Below are 19,039 nucleotides of genomic sequence, written 5' to 3'. Positions count from 1 at the left end.
TTTCTACTCTGTGTTCTTGTTCTAGGTCAGTAACTCAAAGTATTGAGGTCATAGACAGAGAAGCAGCCGTTATTTTAACTCTTCCAGATGACCGTATACATCTATACGGCCTCTCAGAAGTGGATCTTTATTTGTGGGGCCGATATATGCGTATCGCTCTTTGTACTGGGAGCACGCCACACAGCGCACTCCCAGCACAGAGACCAGGCTCTCACCAACAATTGGGTCCCGGGACTTCAGATTCCGGGTCACCTGATCGCTGTGATAGCCCGATTGGCTATCACAGTGATCAGTCACCGTGAGCCCGCCTCTGAGTTTACTTCCTCTTCTGAATGAAGACAAAGGTACATTGTATCTTTCTATTCTTGCAGGAGAGGAAGATAAAGAAAAGTGTGTAGAAAATAAAATACAATTTTGAAATAAAGAAAGAAATAACTAGATCAAGGTTTGGTAGGGTTAGTGTTAGGGTCAAGGTAACGGTCAAAGCTGATGGTCAGCATATTTTGGGTAGAATTTTTTTAAATTAGTGTCAGTGTGTTTTAGGCAGGATAAAAAAATGCAAAATGCGCACCATTGTTCATGGGCCCTACTACGGTACAAACAACATACGCATATGTGGTATCACTGCGATCGACAGGAGCAGGAGAATTTATTTTGGGTTGTTCTTAGGTGGTATACTATGGAAATAGCAAGAAATATACAGCTACATTAAAAAAAACATGTTTTTCTTTTACTATTTTGGGCTAGTTTTCCTTTGATAATAAAAAAAATTTAGAAGATATCAATTACCATTTACCACCAAAAAAAAAGCCCAATTCGTCCTGAAAAAAACAAGACATAATCACTTTTACTAACAAATGTCAAAGTTGCAAAATTGTGCTTGGGCATTAGGATTTGTTTTACCCTTAGTCACTAAAAGGTTAAAGCAGGCCACTCGCATTACAATAAGATTGTAGATTCTATGCAAAACAATCAGATTACATAGAGCAATGGGCTACCTAAACAATTCATTGCATTTTCTCCCCTTAGAAAGGCCCACATACTACACAACTGGTAAGTTTAAAATGAGATTGTACATTCAGATTGTAATGTGTGCAGCCAGCTTTAGAAGGAGGTCAGCAAAGACAACCCCTGTTTATCTCTAAAGTGATCTTTTCAAATAGTTACCTGAAATTACCCCAATCTGTTCTAGCCAGAAGAGGAAATCGATTTACACAGCTATATTTAATCAATGCTCCCACCTGCTCTATACAACTGTTCAAGAATTTAATTTTGTGACAAATATTCATAAAACAGGATCTTAAAAATAATTTCCTGGTGCAGAGGACCGACCATATTGCTTGCAGAAGGCCTTTAAATATACAAATGGGAGCTCCAGAAAATCTGCTTTGCTTATCACCAAACTCTTTATATATACCTGTTCAGTTCTTTTGTTGTTGTGGATCAGTGTTAAAATATACAATATCCTGGATGATCATGTGTAATATAATAGTGCTGCTTTGAAACAAGTGCTTCTTACAGTTGTCAGTTAGTTTATATGGGTGTGTGTGTGTGTGTGTGTGTGTGTGTGTGTTAATCTGTGCATACATACTCAAGCTAGGCTGCAGTTATCAGTCTACGTAGTCTGTCCCTGACGCCCGGGCACAATTACGAGGTGTGGTTGTGATGGGCGCTCCTCCATGACTCACATGTAGCTCTCCACCCAGACCTGATAACCTAACCATAGGGTGAGTCAATGGCACACTCTATGAGTAACCTCTGATTTTCCAGTACATTGGGAAGAGAACACCTTTTACAGCAAACTGACACATATAACAAGTCACTAGAAAAAACGATCACTAAAACCACTAGAGATCAATCCTACAATATGAACTAATCACATAAGCTGCTGTCACAAAACACCAAATAAGCTTTAGGGAAATAAGAAATTTGGCTTCTTCTAATAACAGGGGGGTACAAGTCTAAAGCAAAGCCACCAGTTACTATATAAGAAATGTTTCCAGCTATATTTATACCTTCTAGAATAACTTTACATACCATGAAGCATGTTCTGTAAAGAGTACCTGTAGTGTCTGCCTGAAATACAAACATAGCTAGTTTTGAACAAAATAATTTGCCATCTCTCCCCCTGCAGAGCCCTGCCTTAATGAACCTTTACAAACCCAGACATGCTGAAAATCAGTTTTCGCAGAAGCATAGGTACACATCAAACACGGTGAACGTGGTGACTGATTGTTTTAGCTGGGAGTTGGGCATTTTCTACTCACCTAGAAGTTTGGAATTTTGATGCCATCTAGACACCAACATCAGGTAGTACCTGTTGATTGTGAGTACCTGAGTGTTGTCTGAGTAGTGTGTGTGTGGATCGTTAGTACTTGTATATTGTGTGTGCATGGGATCTGCGAGTGCACGTGGGTCTGCGAGTACCTGTGTATTGTCTTGTTGAATAACTGTGAATTGTCTTGTTGAATATTAGTGTCAGGAAGCTAGTTGTTAGGTAATTTGGACAGGGTATAATCCCTAAACCTCATTAAATTAATAGGTACGATGCCCGGCGGATGTGGAGATGCGACTCTGTGTACGTCTTAAGGCATGTATGCGTTCCTTGATCATCTGATTGAGGGCGAATACTGCTGTGCAAAATGTAAGCACATTGTTTCCCTGGAAGCCCAGGTTCTGAATCTGGGGAAGCAACTGTCAGCACTGAGAAGTACTACTAAAGGAGAGCTGGGAACGTACCCAGGAGGTGCCAGCACAGAGGCGGGTGTAGACAAAGAGTGCAGGCACCAGAAAAGAGTAGATGGGTGACAGTCAGGAAGGATAGAGGGGGAAGTGCCAGGGAGGCCGATCCAGGGCTGGAGCATCCCAATAAGTACGCTTCATTGAGTGACATCGGTGAAACCAGTCAGGGACCAGCACTGCTGGAGCTGAGGGACTCTCCTGGCTGCCGGGGGAAGAACTCCTCCAGTGAGGGTGGGGGGGAAGAGAAGGGAAAGGAAAGACAGATTCTGGTATTAGGGGACTCAATTCTTAGAAGGACAGAGAGGGCAATCTGTAACAAAGACCCGTAGCGCCGAACTGTATGTTGTCTAGACATATTACCGGGAGGGGCTGGGGAAGACACGGCTGTCATGGTGCACGTTGGCACCAATGACAAAGTCAGAGGCAGATGGAGTGTCCTAAAGAACGATTTTAGGGACCTTTGGAGCTAAATTGAGAAAAAAGACCTCCAAGGTAGTATTCTCAGGAATACTACCGGTACCTCGAGCCACACCAGAAAGGCAGAGGGAGATTAGGGAAGTAAACAAGTGGCTGAGGAGCTGGTGTAGTAAGGAGGGATTTGGGTTCCTGGAGGACTGGGCCGACTTCTCAGTCAGTCACCAGTACTATAGAAGGGACGGACTAGACCTAAATGAGGAGGGTGCAGATGTGCTGGGAGTAAAGATGGTCAAAAAGTTAGAGGAGTTTTTAAACTAGGCGACAGGGGGAGGGCCCAGAGGTAGAGATAGTCAGCATGGAACATATTCCAGAGTGTAGTATTGGGGGCATTAGTGGTAGGTTGACTAAAGCACATAAACCCAAGGTAAGTATAGTAACAAGTCCTAGTTGCAATTTCAGAACACCCAATAAGAGGATAGTATGCGACCGGTCTAGACTACGTGGCATGTTCACCAATGCCAGGAGCCTGGCGGACAAGATGGGTGAACTAGAGATACTGTTGTACGAGGAGGATTTGGATCTTGTGGGAATTTCAGAGACCTGGTTCAACAGCTCTCATGATTGGCTGGCAACCATTCAAGGGTATACCCTTTATCGCAGGGATAGAGAGGGTAAAAAAAAGGGAAGGGGTATGCCTATATATCAAGAATAATGTACAAGTGAATGTGAGAGATGACATCACTAAGGGAGATAGGGGGGAGGTGGAATCCTTATGGGTAGAGCTCCAAAGGGATGAAGCTAAGGGGAAAATAATACTGGAGTATGCTATAGGCCCCCTAACCTGAGGGGGGAGGGAGAGAACGACCCCCTATCACAATTTGGATTAGCAACAAGGATGAGAAGTGTTATCATAATGGGGGATTTTAATTATCCATACATAGACTGGGCGGAGGGAAACACGCATTAGTCTAAGGCTCGCCAGTTCCTAAATGTCTTGCAGGACAATTTCATTGGTTCAGATGATAGACGCACCAACTAGAAATAAAGCGTTACTGGATCTACTGATTACCTACAATACAGACCTGATCACGGATATGGGAATACGGGGCAATTTAGGAAACAGCGATCACCAGTCAAATGGTTTCAGTATAAATCACACAAATAGGAAACATAAGGGAAATACAAAGACACTGAATTTCAAAAGAGCCAACTTCCCCAAACTGTGAACCTTGCTATAAGGCATACATTTGAATAAAATCTTAGGAACAAAGAACACAGAGGAGAGATGGGTTTGCTTTAAGAGCATATTAAATAAGGCCATGAGCCAATGCATCCCAAAAGTCCTGAATGGCTTAACTCCAATGTAAAAATGCATATAAAGCAAAGGAGAAGGCCTTCAAAAAATACAAGGTTGAGGGATCATCATCAGCATTCAGACTTTATAAAGAATGCAACAAGAAATGTAAGAGTGTAATTAGGGCGGCTAAGATAGAACACGAAAGACACATAGAAGAAAGCAAAAAAAAATCCCAAGAAATTCTTTAAGTATGTAAACAGTAAAAAAGGGAGGACAGATCATATTGGCCCCATAAAGAATGAGGAAGGACACCTGGTTACAAAGGATGGGGAGATGGCGAAAGTATTGCATTTATTCTTCTCCTCAGTCGTCACAAGGGAATCAGGGGGCTTCAGTAACCAAAACTGCAGTGTTTATCCTCATGACACATCACAGGAAGAACATCCATGGTTAACAGAGGACAGAATTAAAATTAGACTTGGGAAACTTAACATTATTAAATCACTGGGACCAGATGGCTTGCACCCGAGGGTACTTAGGGAACTCAGTCAAGTAATTGCAGACCATTGTTCCTAATTTTTACTGACAGTCTACTGACTGCAATGGTACCAGCTGATTAGAGAAAAGCCAATGTAGCACCAATATTTAAAAGGGGCCCAAAATACATCCGTGGGAATTACAGACCAGTTAGTCTAACATCAATAGTATGCAAGCTCTTGGAGGGGATGATAAGGGACGATATGCAAGATTTTAGTAATGAGAACGGTATCATTAGCAGTAATCAACATGGATTCATGAAGAATCGTTCTTGCCAAACCAATCTATTAACCTTCTATGAGGAGGTGAGTTGCCATCTAGATAAAGGAAGGCCCATAGACGTGGTGTATCTGGATTTTGCAAAAGCATTTGACACGGTTCACCCTAAATGTTTACTGTACAAAATAAGGTCCGTTGGCATGGACCATAGGGTGAGTACATGGATTTAAAACTGGCTACAAGGGCGAGTTCAGAGGGTGGTGATAAACGGGGAGTACTCGGAATGGTCAGGGTTGGGTAGTGGGGTCCCCCAGGGTTCTGTGCTGGGACCAATCCTATTTAATTTGTTCATAAACGACCTGGAGGATGGGGTAAAAAGTTCAATCTGTGTATTTGCGAATGATACTAAGCTAAGCAGGGCAATAAGTTCTCCGTAGGATGTGGAAACCTTGCAAAAAGATCTTAACACATTAATGGGGTGGGCAACTACATGGCAAATTAGGTTTATTGTAGAAAAATGTAAAATAATGCATTTGGGTGGCAAAAATATTAATGCGATCTATACACTGGGGGGAGAACCTCTGGGTGAATCGAGGATGGAAAAGGACCAACTCCAGAGATAAAACGATAATTCTCCAGCTTTACAAGACTCTGGTCCGGCCGTACCTGGAGTATGCCTTCCAGTTCTGGGCACCAGTCCTCAGGAAGGATGAAATGGAGAGAGTACAAAGAAGGGCAACAAAGCTAACAAAGGGTCTGGAGGATATTAGTTATGAGGAAAGGTTGCAAGCACTGAACTTATTCTCTCTGGAGAAGAGACGCTTGAGAGGGGATATGATTTCAATTCACAAATACCATACTGGTGACCCCACAATAGGGATGAAACTTTTTTGTGGAAGGGAGTTTAACAAGACACGTGGCCACTCATTAAAATTAGAAGAAAAGAGGTTTAACCTTAAAACTACGTAGAGGGTTCTTTACTGTAAGAGCGGCAAGGATGTGGAATTCCCTACCACAGGCAGTGGTTTCAGCAGGGAACATCGATAGTTTCAAAAAACTATTAGATAAGCACCTGACCGACCACAACATACAGGGATATACAATGTAATACTGACATATAATCACACACATAGGTTGGACTTGAGGGTCTTTTTTCAACCTCACCTACCATGTAACTATGTAACATTCTTTCATTATTCAACTACACCTATAGAAGGTTTAGAAAAAACTTCACTTCCCGCTCAGAAGAATCCTTTTATCTTTTTCTCACAGACATTTTCATAAGTTCAAAAGCACTGAGCTACTAAAAGTCAGGCTAGCTGTCAGGAGTGTTGTGACATGAAAAACCCACCAATATAAGAAGCTCCTCTTGCTGACCGTGGAAACCAGGTAAACAGCATATATGCCTACTGGACATAGCACTTAGTTTGTATGAAAATACAGCAGCTCCCAGCACTACTACTACAATGTGGCATGATAAAAGTAAAAAACAAACTGCACAGCAGCTGCATGTGCGGTGAAATTGGCCAGTTACTTCATGAAGGAATTAAGCCATTGGGCTTCAAGATGCCTGAAGAACTACTTGGCTTTTTAAAATACAGTACATTTGAATCAGGAAACGGGCGCTCCATTTCAGATAAAACTTATATTAATCTCCATGGGCTAATTTAAAGGGAATATATCAGTTTGCCTATTCTGAGCAAAGTGAAAGATCCTCTTAAAAATTCAACCACAACCCCCTGATACCTTCACCATTCCCGCACATCTGCTGGCACCCTGAGTCTCTTTTCTTTTGTATGTTTCATTTTGGTCGGTGACAGAGCTTACAAACAGTTAATGACCTTTACCAATGATTGAACATTCTGAACAGTGATTGGCAACTTAGGCCTAAGCACTGCATCATGGGAGGAACAGGAAAAGGCCAGCTATACCCAGAAGCATTAGATATTTCCTACAGGTTCCGACAAACCAATGGAGTGGCAGGGCAACATGATGAAGGTATCAGTGGGTTTGATTCGGAAAGGGGGGTTAGGCACTCTGTAGATAAAATGTCTATATCTCTTCAAATACATCACATATTCACTGTGTCATTGTACGTTCTGAGTGTGCTTGGTATTGTTTGCCAATCCTTTTCAATGTATAGTGCCAGCAGTGCAGAAGTTCAGCATTGCAGGATTAATACTTGTGTATGAAGCAATGAACATGTTAAGTTCCCAGGTGGGAGGGAACTGGTACCTGCCCTCGATGACAGTTATTACATCATTAATCTGGATGTGCAGCTTGTCCGGCTCCTGGAAATCTTGCAGCGCTCGCATATCTGTTGGCTGGGCCTAGAGTACAAAGGACAAAAATAAGGTAATGTCAGCAAATGTGATTATTGCTCTACAAAATATAAACCATTAAAACCCTTTAAACTTATTACAGAAATAAAGAACTGGCTCTAAATCTGCAATTTATTGGATATTCCACTCTGATTCCAAAGCAGACATCTGTATTTAATATTGTGTAACATTAAGGGGCCTTTGCTAAGGACCTCCCATAGTATCTGGAGTCTCAATGTATCTGGACCAAGACATGCAATGTGGTATTTTTCTTTTATTGCTCCTTTAAGGCAAAACAGTTATACTATTTTTTTTTAATGGTAATATTACACAATTTAGCTAGATGTGCTATTTATTTGCATCCTGGCCTTACCTCCACTAGAAAGTCTCTCAGTGCAACAAATGTTGGTCTGTCTTCAGGTTTGTGAGCCCAGCACTGTAGCATAACATTATAAATGTCTTGTGGGCTGTCTTCTGGCCGCGGCAAACGTTCACCCTCTTTATCAATTTTATGAAGAATCTGCAAAGAGTAGAGAAAAAAGTAAGATGTATGGTTAGTAAAGAATGGTGAGGCTGCCAGCAGAAGCTAATAAGAACATGGTGTATCATGTACAAAAAAACATGGTAAAAAAAAAGTCTATACAATTCACAACTAGTACACTTCCTAACTTGTACAAAAAAAAGGTGAAATCTGGTTGGCTGCCCCGGACAACATAATTTCCTTTCTTGAGATTTTGTGTGTGGACAAACAATGTGGGGAATGTATTAAAACTGCAACAGCTGTGCATAGTAACCAGTCAACTTCTATCTTCAGCTTGTGCATTCAAGCATTGAAAATGAAAGATAGAAGCTGATTAGTTCCCTGCACAGCTGATCCACATTCCAGCTGCTCTAGTCTTAGTAGATTCCCTTCAGTATGCTTTCCCCTTTATTTAAAGCTTCCTTTAAAGAAAAGTTTAAAGTGGTTGTAAACTCTTCCATATACCCAGAGAAGTGACTGTCATCAGGTTATACACAGAGATGAAACAAATCCTCCTACATAAGTTTTCTCTTCTGTCTTCTCTCTAATCTGGTCAGTGCTGGATTTATAAGTTTGTCGAGTTAAAAGGGAGCAGAGAGCTGAAGTTACACTCTGCAGAGATCAGTGAGGAGAGCTCTTGAGAGCTGATTGGAGGAAAGAGGCACACCCTTCATGTAGCTCACAGGAACATAGCTGATGCTCTCAATCACAGGCTGGAGGTCCCTTCCCTGTCATCGTTTTTCTCTTGGTGTCAGTAAAACTTGTCAGAAGTGATTCATGCTGATAGAGGAACAAAGCAGCAGACAGAAATTACACTTAGTGATTTTAACTGGGACACTCTATAGAGAGATATGCTTTGTTCACATTTCTTGTCTGAAGTTTACAACCACTTTTAGTTCAAATTTTATTAAAACCCCCCCCCCGAAGATTTGCAGGACTGTGTATTTGACAGTGTATTTCAGGATCTACTAAACTATTTTTTTTTTTTTTGTGGTTGTAAACTATAGTTAATAAACTAGAGGTCACAAGTACAGTACACGTAGTTAATCCGCCATATTTTGGGCTCTGTGGGAGGCTGCTGGGACTGTTTGTGGTAAGACAACAAGCCAGAAGCTGTAGCAAGGCAGGTATTTAAATATGTACTATGTAGAAGTCACAATTTGTACAAGCATTAATTACCCACCAGATGACAATGACCACGCCTACAGATAGGTTGCTCAGGTGACTGTATTATGGGCTGGGAATGTGTCTAATGTCCACTATCAGAAAGTGTAAAATTTGTGGAGCAGCTCCAGGTGGCCCTGGATTGACAGAAGTTGGATTGAAAGGTACCTGACTACCTGCTGACTGTTTGTTCTGATAACTGTTAAAGTAAAAACATAGGCAAAACCTTTTTTTTTCCATTTTGGATAAAGTAATGGGGGTTATAACCTCAGTCAGATTTTTTTTTTTTCTCCATCTATATTCCATGCGAAGATTGCCCTTCACTTCCTGTCCCATAGCTAAACAGGTAGTGGGAGGAAATACCTGTAAAATTAAGGGAATTCCTTGTGAACCCCCAGTCACTGGAACTAGTGTCCCTATTGGAAGATTTACCTTCTATTACTTTTCTGGGGACACATGTGGTTCTAATTCCTCTGCACCCTGTCCAAAACCAAATGAAAAAAAAAGTTTTGTCTTTAGTTAAACTTTAACCAGCACTGTCATATTGGTGGGTTTGTGAATCACTGATGGTTCCTTTAGCCCCCGTTCACACTAAATGTGACTTTGAAATCGTGCTAACTCACTTGAAATAGTAGGATTTCAAAGCTGCAGGTCAATGCCAATGTGGAAGGTACAGACTGCCAGGCACCTAGCATTTTAAGAATGAATCAAAAATATAATAAAATATAAAAATATAATATGGAGTTTATATATAATGAATACAGGATTCCAGACATCGTGTCAACTACACGAAACATACAAAAATTGACCAACACTTCCTTTTCCTAAATAGGCTGTTTGGAAGAATACAACCAATTTTTCTGGGTTCATTTTACCTTTTTTGTAAGGAACAAGGTAAATTTGTTTAGGTGGTATTAAAGCCAAAATAAAAATGTAATATATTAGCAATCCTTAAATGTGGCAACTGCATTTTTTTTTTCCACCTGGTGATCCAGCCAGTAACACACTATTTATCTTATGCCCCGTACACACGATTGGACTTTCCGACAACAAAGCCGTGGATTTTTGTCCGAAGGATGTAGGCTCAAACTTGTCTTGCATACACACAGTCACACAAATGTTGGCCAACAATTCCGAAATGTGAGAACGCGGTGACGTACAAGATGTACGGCAAGCCGAGGAAAAGGAAGTTCAATAGTCATGTGATATCTCTATTACAAACGCAAGTTTTACAAGACCGAACGCTTCCGGCTCGTATTTGATTCCGAGCATGCGTGAACTTTTGTGCTTAGACTTGTGTACACACGATCGGACTTTCCGAAAACAAAGTTTTGTTGGCGGAAAATTTGAGAATCTGCTATCAAACATTTGTGGGGGAAAATCTGACAGCAAATGTCCAATGGAGCATACACACGGTCGGACTTTCCGACCACAAGCTCACATCCAACATTTCCCGTCGGAAAAAACGACTGTGTGTATGCGGCATTAGGATGTCCCCACTCTGGAAGGAGGAGCAACAGAGACACCTTTGGATAGCAACATAGTCGGTCTGGGGAGAGGGTAGTATTAGATGCACTGGCAGATTCAGATGTACTTGACTGATAAATTAAAGATGAACTCCAGCTAATACTTTTTAAGCGCTTACAGTAACAATTTTTTTTTTTCCTTTTGGGATAAAGGTTTTTGTCTAAATGAATAAAAGCTGATCATTTTAATCACCCCATGTCAGTGGTAAAAGGTTTGTCTCAACTGTCTTATTGCCACTTAGGCTGGATAGCTTGGTCTGTTAACCAGTTGCCTTTTACTACTACAGGGCGGCCACGCTGCACAGGATCACGTGTATATATAGGTGAGCCTGCATTTTCGGGTATCAGGCGCGAGTGTGTGCCGCAAGAGGCTCTCCCACTGATCTTTCAGGACACAGGCAGAACGGTGATCTGCCTATGTAAACAAGGCAGATTGCCATTCTGTCAGTAAGGAAAGCATGGATCCTGTGTTCCTGCAAAGCAGGGACACGGATCTATGCCCTCCCCTATTACAAGGGCCTCCCCTACTACAGTAAAACACTCCCTAGGCACATATTTAACCCTTTGATCACCCCTGATGTTAACCCCTTCCCAGCAAGTGTCATTAGTACAGTGACAGTGCATATTTTTGGCACTGATCACTGTATTGGTGTCACTGCTTCCCAAAAAAGTGTCAAAATTGTCAGTTAGTGTCCAATTTGTCCACCGCAATATCAAAGTCCCGCTGTAAGTTGCTGATTGCCGTCATCACTAGTATAAAAAAATGTTACATTCCCTAAATATATCTCATAGTTTGTAGACGTGATAACTTTTGTGCAAACCAAACAATATACACCTATTGGGATTTTGCTTTACCAAAAATATGTAGCAGAATACATATTGGCCTAAACTGATGAAGAAATTATAATTTTTACATTTTTTTATGGGATATGTTTTATAGCAAAAAGTAAAAAAAAATATAGTTTTTTAAATTGTCGGTCTTTTGTTGTTTATAGTGAAAAAAATAAAAAAACGCAGAGGTGATCAACTACAACCAAAAGAAACCTTTTTCTGTGTCCTTTGAAAAAGAGGGCAAAAAATGTTTTGGGGTACAGTGTCGCACGACCACGCAATTGTCAGTTAAAGTAATGGAGTGCCGTATAGCAAAAAATTACCTGGTCAGGAAGGGGGGTAAATCATCCGGAGCCGAAGAGGTTAAAGGAAGTTACAGAAAAATCCCTTTCTTGGAGTACATCACGGGACACAGAGGCACAGTAATTGCTGTCTGGGTCATATGGCATCTTTAGGTGATGGACACTGGCACACCCTAAACAGGAAGTTCAACCTGAGGACCTATACTGCAGCCTGCAGTAAACTGCGCTAAAAGGCAACATCCTCATGCCTTCTTACATCCACCTGGTGAATCTGGTGAATGTATGGAATGAAGACCAGGTTGCGGCCTTGTAGATTTGAGCCATGGAGGCTTGGTGATGCACTGCCCACGAAGCTCTAACAGCCCTGGTGGAGTGCGCTTTGACCTGAAAAGGTGGAACCTTCCTCTTCAAGCCATAAGCTTGAATAATTACCTGCCGAATCCATTTGGCAATAGTGGATTTCGATGCTGCTTGTCCTTTCCTAGGACCTTCCGACAACACGAACAAAACATCTGAGCAGTCGCCTTCAAATAGATCTTGACCGCTCTCACTATATCCAAAGAGTGTAGTGACTTTTATTCCTTAAAACAGTGTTCTGGAAAAATTGAAGGTAAAACAATATCATGGTTTAGGTGAAAACCTGAAACCACCTTTGGCAGAAAGCTAGGATGAGGACACAATACCACTCTATCCTTGCTAACGATTAAATATGGCTCTTTACAAGAAAGAGCTCCAGCTCAGATACCCTTCTTGCAGAAGAAATGGCTACCAGAAAAACTAGTTTCCTTGTCAAATGGACCAAAGAAACATGTCGTATTGGCTCAAAAGGCTGTTTCTGTAATGCTGACAGAACTAAATTCAAGTCCCAAGGGTTCAGGGGTGCTTTAACCGGAGGATTAAGCCGCCTTACCCGCCTGTATAAAGCTTCGGATCAAAGAATGCGAAGCCAGTGAACGTTGAAACAACACTGATAAGGCCGAGACCTGGCCCTTGATAGTACTCAAGGCCAGCTTCATCTCTAACCCCATTTGCAGAAAGGCAAGAATTCTACCTATGACATACTTCCTAGGATGCCAACCCCTGGATTCACACCAAGAAACATATGCCTTCCGGACTCTAAAATAGATGACTCTGGAAGCTGGCTTCCTTGCATTAATTAAGGTAGGTATCACTGAGCCTGAAAGCCCACGTTTCCTTAGAATGTGGGTTTTAATAGCCAAACCGTAAAATTTAGCATTTGTAAAGTAGGATGGAACACTGGTCCCTGCGATAGCAGGTCTGGACGTGGTGGTAGGGCCTATGGGTTTCCTACCGCCATCTTTACTATTTCTGCATACCAAGATCTTCTGGGCCACGCTGGGGCCACAAGAACTACCGACTTCCTTTCCCACTTGATCCTGTGAAGAAGTCGAGGTAGCAGCAGAATAGGAGGGAACGCATAAATCAGTGAGAACTGATCCCACGGGGTCACCAACGCATCTGTTCCGCATGCGAGTGGATCCCTTGTTCTTGACACAAAGATGTCGACTTTGTTGTTGAACCTGGACGCAAACATATCTACATCCGAGATCCCTCATCGTTGGCATATAGCCAGGAAGATGTGGGGGTGAAGGAACCATTCCCCCGGGAACAACTGCTAGTGACTTAGGCAGTCTGCCTGCCAGTTCTCTACCCCTGGAGTGAAGATTGCCGAAATGCACGGCACATGTTCTTCTGTCCAGGTTAGGATATGGTTTACCTCTGCCTGGGCTGCCTGACTTCTGGTGCCCCCTTGGTGATTGATATAAGCCACTGCTGTGGCATTGTCAGATTGAATCCTGACAGGAGAATTCTGCAACCTGAATGTCCAGGCCTTTAGGGCTAGACACGCTGCCCGAATCTCTAGAATGTTGACGGGCAAGGTCTTTTTGGTTCTGGACCATTTCCCTTGGACAGACGCTTCTTCCAGGACTGCTCCCCAACCTGAAAGGCTGGCATCTGTTGTTACCACCTTCCAGGTAACCGGTAAGAAGGATTTCTCCTTCTGCAGATTCTTGGATATCCTCCACCAACTGAGGCACTGGCGCACTTTTGACGACAAATGCATTGGAAAATCTAGTGCCTGAAACTTTTTGTTCCAGGCCGATAGGATACTGTTTTGCAGCAGTCTCGAATGAAACTGAGCATATGGAACTGCTTTGAATGAAGTCACCATGTTCCCCAATAACCTCATACAAAGGCGAATGGAAGGACCTTTCTTTGCCCTGACCCCTTGGACCAGCTCCTTTATGGCGCTGATCTTTGTCTGGGGTAAAAACACCTTCTTTTGGGCTGTATTTAGGACCAGACCCAAGTACTCAAATCTTCTTACTGGCTTTAACCACTTGACCACTTAAACCCCCTTCCTAACCAGACCAATTTTCAGCTTTCGGTGCTCTCACATTTTGAAAGACAATTACTCAGTCATGCAACACTGTACCCATATGACATTTTTGTCCTTTTTTCTCACAAATAGAGCTTTCTTTTGGTGGTATTTAATCACCTCTGTTTTTTTTTTTTTTTTGCGCTATAAAAGAAAAAAACACTGAAAATTCTGTAAAAAAAAATGCATTTTTCATGTTTCTGTTATAAAATTTTACAAATTAGTAATTTTTCTTCATAAGTTTTGGCCAAAATTTATACTGCTACATATCTTTGGTAAAAAATAACCCAAATCGGTGTATATTATTTAGTCTTTGTGAAAGTTATAGAGTCCACAAGCTATGGTGCCAATCTCTGAAAATTTATCACACCTGAAGTACTGACGGCCTATCTTATTTCTTGTGACCCTAACATGGCAGGAAAGTACAAATACTCCCCAAATTACCCCTTTTTGGAAAGCAGACATTCCAAGGTATATAGTAAGAGGAATGGTGAGTTTTTTAAAGTTGTCATTTTTTCCCACAATTCTTTGCAAAATCAAGATTTTTTTTTCTTTTTTTTTCACAAAATTGTCATATTAGCAGGTATTTTCTCACACACAGCATATGCATACCACAAATTACACCCCAAAACATATTCTGCTATTACTCCCGAGTATGGCGATACCACATGTGTGACACTTTTACACAGTATGGCCACATACAGAGGCCCAACATGCAGGAAGCACCTTGAGACGTTCTGGAGCATAAATTACACATCTAATTTCCTGATTACCTCTTACACTTTTGAAGGCCCTGGAGCACCAGGACAATGGAAACGCCCCAAAAATGACCCCATTTTGGAAAGAAAACACCCCAATGTATGATCTATGAGGCATAATGAGTCTTTTGAACATGTCATTTTTTTTCTACAAATTTTTGGAAAATGTGGGAAGAAAATGAAAACGCATTTTTTTTTAATACAAAGTTGTCCATTCATACAATATTTCTAACACATAGCATGTACATACCAAAAATAACACCCCAAAATAGATTCTCCTACTCCTCCTGAGTACAGCGATACCACATGTGTGAGACTTTTCCACAGCCTGGCCACATACAGAGGCTGAGTACGGCTGAGTATCGCTGAGTATGGCTGGGGGTGGATGGGATGGATGAGTATTGCTGAGTATGGATGGATGAGCATGGATGGGTAGATAAGTATGACAGAGGGATGGCTGAACATGGATAGGTGGATAAGTATGACAGAGTGATGGATGAGCATGGATGGATGGATGGATGAGTATGGATGGCGGGATGGATGAGTATGGATGGAGGAATGGATGAGTATGGATGGCTGAGTATGGATGGAGGGATGGCTGAGTATGGATGGAGGGATGGCTGAGTATGGATGGAGGGATGGCTGAGTATGGATGGAGGGATGGCTGAGTATTGATGGCTGAGTATGGATGGCTGAGTATGGATGGCAGGATAGCCGAGTATGGATGGCGGGATGGAAGAGTATGGATGGAGGGATGGATGAGTATTGATGACCGAGTATGGATGGAGGAATGACTGAGTATGGATGGAGGGATGGCTGAGTATGGATAGAGGGATGGCTGAGTATGGATGGAGGGATGGATGAATATGGATGGAGGGATGGATGAGTATTGGTGGCTGAGTATGGATGGCAGGATGGATGAGTATGGATGTAGGGATGGATGAGTATTGATGTAACGGAGCAGCACTGTGGGCACTACACATCCAGCCCACAGCGCTGCTACATCCGATCTCTCCACTCTCCGCTCACACTGTACAGAGAGGGGAGAGAGGAACCGGATATCACGCCGGTTTGTTTACATGTGATCGCTCAGTCATTTGACGGAGCGATTACATGGTAAACGGCCGCTGTGATATCCGGTTTGTAACCTAGAACCATTGTGGAGACCACCCATCTGTCCCGAAATTCTTCCTGCCAGACCTTTGAGAACTGCAGAAGTCCCCCCCCCACTCGAAGGAGCGGGGGCGCCCCTTCATAAAGAGGCTTTAGCGTTCTGTCTTGCGGGTTTCTTCCCCCAGAACCTCTTTTGTCCCTGGGATTGACTCTGAGGTTTACCTCTTGAACCTGACGGTGAAGGCCGTCGCGACTGCCTGGAGGCTGATGCCCCTGGCACTGGAGAAAGAGCCAGTTTAAATTAGGGCGTTTACTCTTTTTCCTAACTGGCAAAAGGGTACTTTTCCCACTTGATATCCTTTGTATATTTTTGTCCAAATCCTCCCCAAACAATTTTCATTACGGAAAGGAAAACCAGCCAGGAGCTTTTTGCATGGTGCTTCGGCTGACCAACCTTTCAACCATAAGATTCTACGCATATGTACCATCCCAAGCGTAAGGCAAGAGGTTTTAAGAATAGAATCTCTAATTGCGTCAATTGCAAAACACAAAGCCGCTGGCAGCTCAGCTAATTCCTGGGCCTTCTGTTCAGGGACCACCTTGAGTACCTGTTTCAACTGGTCTCTCAAGGACTGACCCCAATGGCCACCACTGCAGGTTGAGCCACAGAACCTGCCAGGGAAAAAATGTTTTTTGACAGGAATTCCAATTTTTTATCAGTTGAATCCCTAAGCATTTGCGCATTGTCAACCAGACAAGTCAAATTTTTATTCACAGAGGATATAGCAGCATCAATTGCTGGTATACTCCACATCTTAGTAAATTTTTCCTCCATAGGATAAAGTGTTGAAAACTTTTTAGGAGGGAAAAAGTGCTTATCTGGGTGATCCCACTCAATACACAAGCTTTTCTAGTAATGAATGGACAGGAAAGGCACGCAAGGCTTGAGGAGGCTTTAGTGAACCCAAACAGGAAGTGGGCTCTTCAACCGACTCCGTTAAGGGTAGCTTAAATGTGGAGTGGACCATTTCAGTAAGAAAATGTACCAGCAATGTACCCCACTTGACTCCTCGGAAGGGGAATCATCAGCCTGTTCACGGTCCCCTGAGGGGGATTCATCTTCCCCCTCCCACAGTTCCTCCGTTTGGGGATCCTGGGTGGTAGAAGGGGACCTAATGCGTTTTCTTCCACTCTATGAAGAAATGATTAAAGCCACTAATCTTTCCTCTAAGCCACTCGTAGCTGAGGAGAAAACCTGCTCAGTTATATAGACAGGGGATGAAGTGTCGGAAGCAATTGCAGCCCCTGATGACCCTGATGGCTCACTTTGACCAGCCTCCTTAGTACGGGATGGTGTTGCAGAGGGAGTGTCCTTAGGACCTGAGGGCGACCCCTTCGTGTCCTTGGTCTTTACGGCATTTGAATCACCTCCTCTGGTCATAATGCCGAGCACAACGCAGAGGTACCACCATTAAGAATGCACCCACTGCTGAGCAATAGTCCAGCAACAGCCGCTGCTATTAAGCTCAGCCTGATGCTTAAAGTAAATGTGCTTGGGAATGCCTGTGTCACCAACTCACATGCCCCCCATCCGCTCTGTGTCCCTCCTAGCTGTATGCACCTGAAAAAGGTGCATTTTATAGCTATGCAGCCTGCATTGTGGATGCTCAATTCGCGCCAACGCAGCTAAGCCCCCCCCCCCCCCCTCCTCCTGACCACCCACCGCGCCCCCCCCCCCAATCTATTTCAAAATAGAGCGATTTCCCGCGCGAGCGCGCTCCGATCCTGCCCGACCGCATGGAGGAGGGCTGGGGGAGGAGGAGAGCTGCCAAAGGGGGAACGCTGTAATGGCAGCGGGAGCAGCGCGGCACACCGCAGTCTAGCTCCATGCTCCCCCTGCCTGGAGGAAGCTATCCATGTGGGGGGACATTCCCGGGAGAATAAAACTCCCCTTTCTCACGACTTTACCTGGAGCTTTGGGCCTGAGAAGCATGCAGCCTGAGACACAGAGGGAAGACTGACAAGCATGGAACAGGTATGTGCTATTGACAGCCCCCAGTGGTGACTATAGGCATAGCAACATTTACTTTAAAGGAGAAAACCCACAAGAATTATAAAAAATCCTCAGGAATCTCCCTTACCTTATCCAGTTGCAGGGTTCTGTGGTAACAGACCCAATCTTCACCTCTCACGGTGGGCTCCGTTAGAAAACCTTCAGGGACTGGGGCCCCCTTTTTATCGGGGGATCCACAGCCCTGGGCCTGTAAAAAGCACCCCACCAGGAATATGGCTGAAGAAAACAAATACTGTATCCCGGGGTCTAAAAGAGAAGCGTTACAGGTAAAACCTTGTTTCTTCAGACATGAGGCCAGGGTACCATTCAATTTGGCCTGGAAAAGACACTTGAATGGATCCGGTTGCATGGCTTGTCCCAGTAAGGAATATTCCAGCGGAGCTCAGCACAGCACATCTTTACTCGTGACCAACACCTAAGACACTGGCAAAAACTGAGGTAATCCCGGTAAGGGGAGGGGTTATATGGGAAATTGAATTTCCTGTTTAGGGTGTGCCAGTGTCCATCACCTAAAGGTGCCATATAACCCAGACAGTAATTACTGTGGCTCTGTGTCCCGTGATCTACGATAAAGAAATTAAATTATTGCTTTTAGATTTAATACTGCTTTATATATTGCCACTTCCACGCCAAGTCTGGATTGCATATAACATGTAGATGTGAAAGCTGACAAGTAATAGAAAAGGAAAGCTGAGGGAAAACATTCCTTGCTTGATCAGAATGTTGCACATTAGGATTCTGATAGTTCAGTAGTAACTGCTACAGGCTGCTATGCAAACGTTTTTGCAGGCATTATCCTATAGTTTTCCTGACTTGC

The 19,039-nt window shown here is 43.0% G+C and overlaps 1 protein-coding gene across 9 annotated transcripts in view; it reads right to left on the bottom strand.

Annotated features, from left to right (window-relative positions):
• The window catches only part of TNK2 (tyrosine kinase non receptor 2), a 325,816-nt gene that overhangs the window by 39,970 nt on the left and 266,807 nt on the right, over positions 1-19,039 (bottom strand). For all 9 annotated transcript variants that reach the window (XM_073626447.1, XM_073626446.1, XM_073626448.1 and 6 more), the window contains 2 exons: positions 7,907-8,053; positions 7,448-7,542 (listed from right to left, as the gene is read on the bottom strand). In XM_073626447.1, coding sequence (XP_073482548.1) covers positions 7,448-7,542; positions 7,907-8,053 — 242 coding nt within the window. The remainder of the gene's footprint in view (positions 1-7,447; positions 7,543-7,906; positions 8,054-19,039) is intronic.

The sequence above is a fragment of the Aquarana catesbeiana genome, linkage group LG04 (assembly GCF_042186555.1).
Source record: "Aquarana catesbeiana isolate 2022-GZ linkage group LG04, ASM4218655v1, whole genome shotgun sequence".
Classification (NCBI taxonomy): domain Eukaryota; kingdom Metazoa; phylum Chordata; class Amphibia; order Anura; family Ranidae; genus Aquarana; species Aquarana catesbeiana.
The sequence above is the reverse complement of the archived record's forward strand: the minus strand, read 5'-3'. Positions and strand labels throughout refer to the sequence as shown.